The sequence below is a fragment of the Nannobrachium achirus genome, assembly GCF_963921795.1.
Source record: "Nannobrachium achirus genome assembly, chromosome: 6".
Taxonomy (NCBI): Eukaryota; Metazoa; Chordata; class Actinopteri; order Myctophiformes; family Myctophidae; genus Nannobrachium; species Nannobrachium achirus.
In genome coordinates this window covers 42,999,553-43,007,634 of record NC_137815.1, presented here as the reverse complement: position 1 = coordinate 43,007,634, position 8,082 = coordinate 42,999,553, and the positions used below count along the sequence as shown (strand labels likewise).

Below are 8,082 nucleotides of genomic sequence, written 5' to 3'. Positions count from 1 at the left end.
AAAAGCTCACAATGCATCTCACACACGTGATCAGTTATTCTTGGCGAAGAGAACCGGATCTTGAACAGAGCTCTGTGGGACCCTGGTCAAGTACATAGGGTTTAAGTGGATACAATTGTGTCAATTTTAATAAGTGAAAAAAGCCACAATAATGTCTATAACTTTGATAGTGTAGTAGAGTTTCACACCAAATAAACTAATCTCATTTCAACAAACAACAAAAGGTGCATCCAATGAACAAAATATTGAGAAAATATTTTATTTATACAATCTCTACTGTTCCCACAGATATTAAATTCTATCCCACTGTCAGTGGAACAAATCTGAAAAAGAAAAAAACAACCCAAATCTGATAAATCAGACTTTATAAACATGTAGCTTTAAACATATTGTTATAAGTAATTTCGAACAGTGAAAATGATCATCCAAGCATTTTTGTGTAATTTGAAATAAAAGTGAGACCAATTAGGTCACTATACTGTACTCTTGTACTTAAATGACAATTTAATCTGTACAACGATAATGTATATATATATAAAAAAAGGATTAGGCACTGTATGTGACATTCTTTCCACAGGTCCTTTATACAGTATAAAATGCACAGCTTGCAAACCAAAATATGTCTTCAAACTAGATATTCAAACATGAGTCGATATCTTCAGAGATGTTACTTGTAATGTGTGTACTAACAGCTTTCGTGGTTTTGCAACCTGCTGTCTTTGAACAAAAGCTGCTTAAGAAAGATCCCTAACCCTATTAATGACACGTGACCAAACAAAAAATATATATTCACAGTGATATTGTTGTTCTCTTTACTTTTTTAAGAGACACTTAAATGTTCACCAGGACTGAGTACAGAAGAATATCTCTCGAGGAGATCAAGAGATTCAGGAAGTTCTGGCTTTCTCACTGATGGACAGCAGTGCACTTTGGTTGTTGTGGTTGATGGTCCACTCAGAATGAAAGGTCCATTGCTCAGCAGTGGCTAAAGGAAATATCCATGCTCAGCAGTGGCTAAATGACTACAAACCACATGTTGCTCACATGTTACGGGTTATCCGAGAAATGACTCTTGTCAGTGACATCCAACCCCCCATCTTCCCTATTTCACACCTTACTTTCAGTCAGTCATTCTGTCTGGCTACGTCAGCCTCTCTTCCTTTCAACCCCCACCGTGTACACACACGCACGCACGCACGCACGCACGCACGCACGCACGCACGCACGCACGCACGCACGCACACACGCACACACACACACACACACACACACACACACACACACAAATTTGACACACACATTTGAACAATGTATTTATGTCCACATAAGGGAGAGCATACAAGGACACAAATATAATAGGTGCAGTAAGGTTACATTCACAAAATCATGGCATATGTCTTCATGATACAATAAGCTTGACACTCAGTACTCTATGGGTATAAGTAGCAGCGTCTCCGGCATATACAGCAAGAGACAACACAATACTTTGTCAGCCTTTTTGTGTCCTTTTTGGGGATCTCAAGTTGTTGAAATCCTCCAGCAACCAGTCTGTGGGTATGACCTAGGCTGGATCACCAGAGGAAACAAAGTTCTTAGTCTTGCACTGTCGCTTGGTGTTAAAGCACTCTCTCTGCAGTTGTTTTCATGGGCCTGCTCACCCACTGCTGTTCCGAAAGCGGACGGACATACCGCTGGAAGGCCACTGGGTCTATTGCCTCTCTTCCCGGTAGCTGTTCACAGGAGGGACCGTCAGGTAGCGTCTGCTGTTGGCAGATTCTACCGGCGAGTAGTGCGTTCTTGATGATCATGATCAAGCACATAGTCCACAGAAGTTGGAAATGCATCTCAAAGCTGCACCTACTACATCAACGATGGTAGTTACAAACACACACACACACACACACACACACACACACACACACACACACACACACACACACACACACACACACGCACACACACGCACACGCACACACGTGCGCACGCACAGACAACACTTCTCTCACAGTCCCTCACTTCTCTCGCCCTCCCTGCCACAAGTATTTTAATTTTTTTAATACAAGTCCTTCATGATCTCCTGCAGCAGCGGGTGCAAACACATGTCCACCTCTGTCTTCTTGTACAGCTGAATGAGGTGGACGTGGTCGGTGACGATCTGCCGCAGGTCGGTCATCTTCTGCAGCAGCTTGGCGAACAGCTGCAGGGAGTCTGGGTGGCTGACCTTCAGCTGCAGCTCCAGAGAGTGCAGCACCGTCTCCTGAAGGCGCTCGATGGGCTTCACGTTCAGCAGGCCAGGGCGGTCTGTAGGGGTGGGCAAAAAACATAGACTCATGAATATATATATTTTTAATGCCGCGATATTGATATAGAATCGTCAAGTTCAGAATATATTGGGTGGGTATATTTTTTATATGTCAGAAAGACAACGCAACAACGAAAGGTAAACATTTTGGTTGAAAACAGCAGATGATTGGCTATTTTAGGGGAAGAGATTTGGGGCCCGATTTTCGTCCGTGCCTTACCCCTTATCCCTAAACTTCTTTGCCTTTTTTTTTTTACTATTTTGAAAAACATTTGAAAATAATTTAACTAGCCGATCTACACCAACAACAGCTTGTAGATCGGTTATTGGAAGTATTTTAAAATGTTTTTCAAAATAGTAAAAAAGGCAAAGAAGTTTGAGGTGAAGAGGTAAGGCATGGACAAAAATAGGGCCCTTGATGTAGAAGGGGGGAAAAATAGGTGGCCAAGTACAGAACCCTGGGGGATCCCGGACATCAAAGTATATAGGGTGATTTATAACATTTACTAGGATCATTATAATTATTTGTTGGCACGGACGTGACAGTAGTTCTTCCTGGAGCTTCTGCTGTATCTACAAAGTAATACAATAGTCACAAATACAATAGTCACAAATCAGAAGAAATGCAGTTTCATCTCCATTATTCCCCTAGTAAATATACATTTAGCAGACTTGTTGGATTAAACAAGAATGAGATAGCGTTAATATGAGGTTACAATAGAAAACAGTGAACCGGGAAGAATAGAGAGAAGAGAAAGAGAAAACTGTGGTTACATGTGTTCAGTGTTTTCACTCATATTGAAACGAGGCAGCGATGTGCAGACAGCAAAAGGCGGAGCCTTGGGGCCGCACAAAGGCAGTGAAAATAATTTGATGTAGCAGGAAAATGTGACAGATTCTTAAAAAGACTGCGTTTAGCTGCCTCTACAAAAGCTTTTTATGTTTATCTTGATTTGCAGATAATCTCTGTCATTTAAGTTAATGTTTGACCTAATGATCTGATTTCGAGGGACAGCAGGTTCAAGGTTGAGCTACAGTATTATCAAGTGCACATGTGGCAAGCAGCATAATCAAACACATCCTATAGATCTGTGAGCAAATAACAAACTTGTGGCACTTAAAAAAAATATCTGATTCTGGTTCAATCCAGGACACCCCAAAGGCAGAAATGGAGGCCAAGACAATATTGACTGTATGCATACAGACACAAAATGGATGAATCGATTCAGTCTTTGTGACCTAAAATCTGATGTTCCCCAGTTTTGGCAGCAATATTGACATTAGAACTGTGCGAAAATCAGTGTGTGTGTGTGTGTGTGTGTGTGTGTGTGTGTGTGTGTGTGTGTGTGTGTGTGTGTGTGTGTGTGTGTGTGTGTGTGTGTGTGTGTGTGTGTGTGTGTGTCTGTGTGTGTGTGTGTGTGTGTGTGTGTGTGTGTGTGTGTGTGTGTGTGTGTGTGTGCGCGCGCGCGCGCGCATGCAATTTGTATGGTAGCATGCATAGCTTATACTGAGTGAAATCCTCATTTAATTTATCCATTTGAGAACTGAGAATTTTACTACAGTAGTATGCATATGCTCTTGATAATATGTCTCTCTTGATAAATGTCAAATAGGTCTGTCCAAAGTGGTCCTGCACAATGTTTATGAGAACCTGCCATGCAAAAGACTCCAGGGTGCTTACTGTAAGACCCCCCGCGCACACAGAGACATCAAAGAGTTCGACGCGTTGGCACATTGTGGGCATCAAATGAGTTAAACTGAGTCTACTGTAGGTAAGGTACCAATGCAAAACATGAGCAGTTCATGGAGTCAAAGAAATGGAAAAGATAACACCAAATAACATATAATTGTACATTACCTAATTGTACCCTACACTACCCTGAAAGTCAATTACCCACATACAGATTAATATCCAGTAACTGTTAATATCATGCATGCACTGTAAGGCTATTGTTTAAAGATTGAGAGCATGAAATTCCCTTTCTTAGCATAAATCTCCCATTTGTATCCCAGCCTGACATACTGCTACTCTCCCACCGAAATTCACGACTGCGTTGACAGCCAACATCCTGTTACTATTATTTTGCCCCGGCATGCTGAAGCTGCTCCGAGCTGTATCGTACAGATAATAAAGTGTAGTCAAGTAGTCGGTATATTATAATGAATTCTACAGTGATAAAACAACTCACCGCCGCTGAGAATAATGACGGCCAGGAACAGCGCCATGTCGCTGTCATCCAGCTCCAGGGTGTTGAACTTGACAGAGAACTCAAACTTAGGTTCCAGCATCTGACAGAAAGGCTTCCTAAGACTCTTGAGGAACTCCCGGGTCATGAAGATCTGGCCGTAGGAGATCAGCGTGCCGTCTTTGTTCATGAGAGGAGCCATCATGATGATCAGGACCTCGATCACCCCGTACTTCAGCAGGGTCACCTGAGGGAGAGGTGGGGAATAATAATAATAATCTTTAATGTCCCTGAAGTCTGTTCAAACAAAAAACAGCACATAACCATATATACGTAACACAAAACAAACAAATCACATATCATCAGGTCCCCACTATGCACAGAAAAACCATCCTAGCGACGGGGGCGAGGCAGTTTTTTAGTGCAGTGGTGGCTGAGGGGACAAAACTCCTGCTAAAACGAACCTTGTGCCACTTCAGGGTTCTGTATCTTCGCCCCGATGGCATTATGTCGAAGTAGCGATACAGAGGATGATCGGTGTCATTTATTATTAAGAGTGCTAAGCGTGTGATGGCCTTATTGTTCATATCAGCAAGTATGAAAGGTCATGGTAAACAGTTGGTATGCAGCATTGTGGCAGTGTTGCCACCACAGAGCTATATGTTACATACTATAAATAACAACATACTGGGCTGTTGAACAGAGAGGAGTACAGCATCATAAAAGTTGCAAGTTCCTTTCCAGTTATTATTATTACTGCACTTATCCTTTTATCATGTTTCCTTTATCTCCATTTATTTAATTACATTTTTTTTGAGAAAAAAAAGTAGATTATTCTATTCATTTATTTCATTATCACCAGAAGGTAAAATCGTATACTCTTATAACATATTTCTGATTCCTGAATTGCTAGTGTTGATGTATATGGAAATTCTTCCAACATGTTTTTTCCATTTTCTTAATTTTCTATTTTTCTTTTTTTATTCTCTCATATCTGCTATGAGGCCGATGCATCCTTGAATTTCAAACATTCCTATAACTAATCACTGTATTTTACTCCTTGAATAAGTAGGATAGGCTTCTACAAGCTTTCAGCTTCAGCCTATTCCTTTTGATCACATGTAACAATGACTAAGTGGATGTATGACTTGTAAAAATGATAAACTAAAAACTAAACTAAACTAAAAAACTAAGCAATCCATAACTTTTATGTCCGATCCGGGACTTGAACCAGGGTCTCCCACATGAGACCACTCTTCCAAAATGGAATCCCCTCTTGGCCAGGGGAGACGTTTCACTTATGAATGGTAGAGTAGACAGAAAACAACTGCAAGATGTGCTAGTTATATTTTATTGCAAAGCGAGGTTTGGAAGAATTGAGAAAAAGTTGTATTTAGCTAAGTCTTATAATTTCTTTATAATAAATAACAGCGTCAGCAACAACAAAAAATACAGTAAATTGCTGCACAATGTTTTCTATGACAACAACGATATACACAATGACAAACAAAAATAGCCGATCTACAAACTCACAATGTGTTGTGTTTATATTGCTATGGACCATTATGTTCTTTTGTTTGAGAATAGTTTGGTTGATTGATTGTCGCGTTTGCGATGTGTTGTGAGCTTGTAGATCTGTCATGTTCACCGTTTGATGACATGCCTTGAAAAAGAGATGCTATGGTTAAAGTGATTGCCAAAGTGATTGCCAAAGCTATTAGGTCAGTCACCCCACCTGGTCATTGAGATCCAGTTCTACGAATCCTGGGATGCTCTTTGCGAACTCTGTCACCTCCCTCACTGCCTCGGCTGAGCGGGTCTGGCAGTTGTAGAAGAAGCGCAGCTCCACGGCATCCTCTGGCCCCTGGCCACCCACTCCTGTTACACTCCCAACGCCACAGCCTGCTGCAGGGTGACCTGCTGTGACGCCTAATGTAAATATAATTAGATTTATTTAGAAAGGAGAAACCTTGATTCAACTTGTTGACATGTGTGTATAAACATTACAAGACGGCATCCACGAACGGCATGCATGGCTTCCCTGTGGACGTGGGCCAAACTGATGACCTCATCCAAAACGTCAGTCTCTGACAAATATGGAGGGATAATAGTTAAGAAGATAGTACATGATATTTCCTGTCACTCTACTCTATTCCTGTCTGTCTACTATATATCTATCAATAAAGGCAGAAAGCCCCCCCCCCACACAAAAAAAGAAAAGAAAGAATATACAGTTTAAAGATATGCACATGCAAAAAAAGGAACACACACACACACACACACACACACACACACACACACACACACACACACACACACACACACACTTCTTTTCCACAAGGTGTGAAAAAAAATCACACCAGTGTGAAGTGAGCAGTGCTCTATGAGCCGTTCTGTCCGTGACATCAGCTGTGGTGATGTCGCTCTCTGCGTACTTTCTATGTTAGTCTCGCGGTTGGTACTGCATATATAGGGACCTACACACTAAGTCAAACGTAGGAAAGGTTTGCAGCGCTCAAATAGGCTTTCACCCGAGTCCCGACAGTGACAAATGACGATATGGTCATACTGACCTCCATGTCCGACTGTGATCCCAGAGGACTGCTGTGGTTGGTGGTGAAGCTGTTGCTCTTGCCCGGGCATCTGTCTGCAGTTGATGAGCTGTTCTCCTTCCATCAGAGACTTCATGTCATGGATAACAAAAGGCTGAAGGGGAAAGACGGAGGAGGGATGAAGTGGGACGGAAAAGCGAGGGGAGGAGAGGGAGGAAGAGGGGAGCAGAGGAGGAAAGAAAGGACAAGGACAGGAATGAGTTAGATCAGTGGTTCTCAAACATTTTCATGTCAAGGACCCCCAGATTGATACGCCTTTGTCCGCGCGCCTCCATCTGAAAAGGTTTTGTGCCAGGTTGAGAAGATTTGTGTTAATTTGTGTTATTGCAAAATGTTAAAAACACTCACAATGTGTCACATTAGCTGAATAGCTTAAAGGGGAAGACCACCCATTTTCAATATTGAACTATGTCATTAATATACCTTAAGAGGAGTTGTGTGGAAATAAAAAAAAAAGTTCCCCCTCTTCTGTGTCTGCCAAGAACTGGAGGATTGATTTTGGGGTTTGTATTGTAAAGTACAATGTGTGATGTCATCAAGTTGTGATTTGCAATACAAACCCCAAAATAAATCCTCCAGTTCTAGGCAACACAGAAGAGGGGGAACTTTTTTTTCCCCACACAACTCCTCTAAGGTATATTAAATGAATGACATAGTTCAATATTGAAAATGGGTGGTCTTCCCCTTTAAGCATAAAATATGGTTAAAGTGGTTCAACTGATCGTGATGCTAAATTAACTCATTTGGCTTTCAAGATCCGCTGGGGGTCCCCGGAACGCACTTTGAGAACCACACTGAGTTAGACCAAGAAAAAGAAAAAGAAAGAGACGCTGACAGCATCAGCTTTTTTCGTTGGGTCTTCCAAGGACAAATCATCATCAGATACAAGTGATTCATTCCTTCACTGCGTGTCAGTCGATACCTCCCGCGTGTTAAAAGTTATGCCTCATTGTTCATGGCACATCTCTTATGTCTGACCAGT

The 8,082-nt window shown here is 41.6% G+C and overlaps 1 protein-coding gene across 1 annotated transcript in view; it reads right to left on the bottom strand.

The window, feature by feature from the left end:
* Positions 1 to 243: 243 nt before the first annotated feature.
* The window catches only part of pparg (peroxisome proliferator-activated receptor gamma), a 40,943-nt gene continuing 33,104 nt past the window's right edge, over positions 244 to 8,082 (bottom strand). Inside the window, exons 7-10 of the mRNA XM_080728778.1 lie at positions 7,062 to 7,194; positions 6,224 to 6,417; positions 4,492 to 4,735; positions 244 to 2,301 (exon numbers count right to left, since the gene is read on the bottom strand). Of these exons, the coding sequence (XP_080584904.1) occupies positions 2,054 to 2,301; positions 4,492 to 4,735; positions 6,224 to 6,417; positions 7,062 to 7,194 (819 nt within the window). The 3' untranslated portion in view covers positions 244 to 2,053. The remainder of the gene's footprint in view (positions 2,302 to 4,491; positions 4,736 to 6,223; positions 6,418 to 7,061; positions 7,195 to 8,082) is intronic.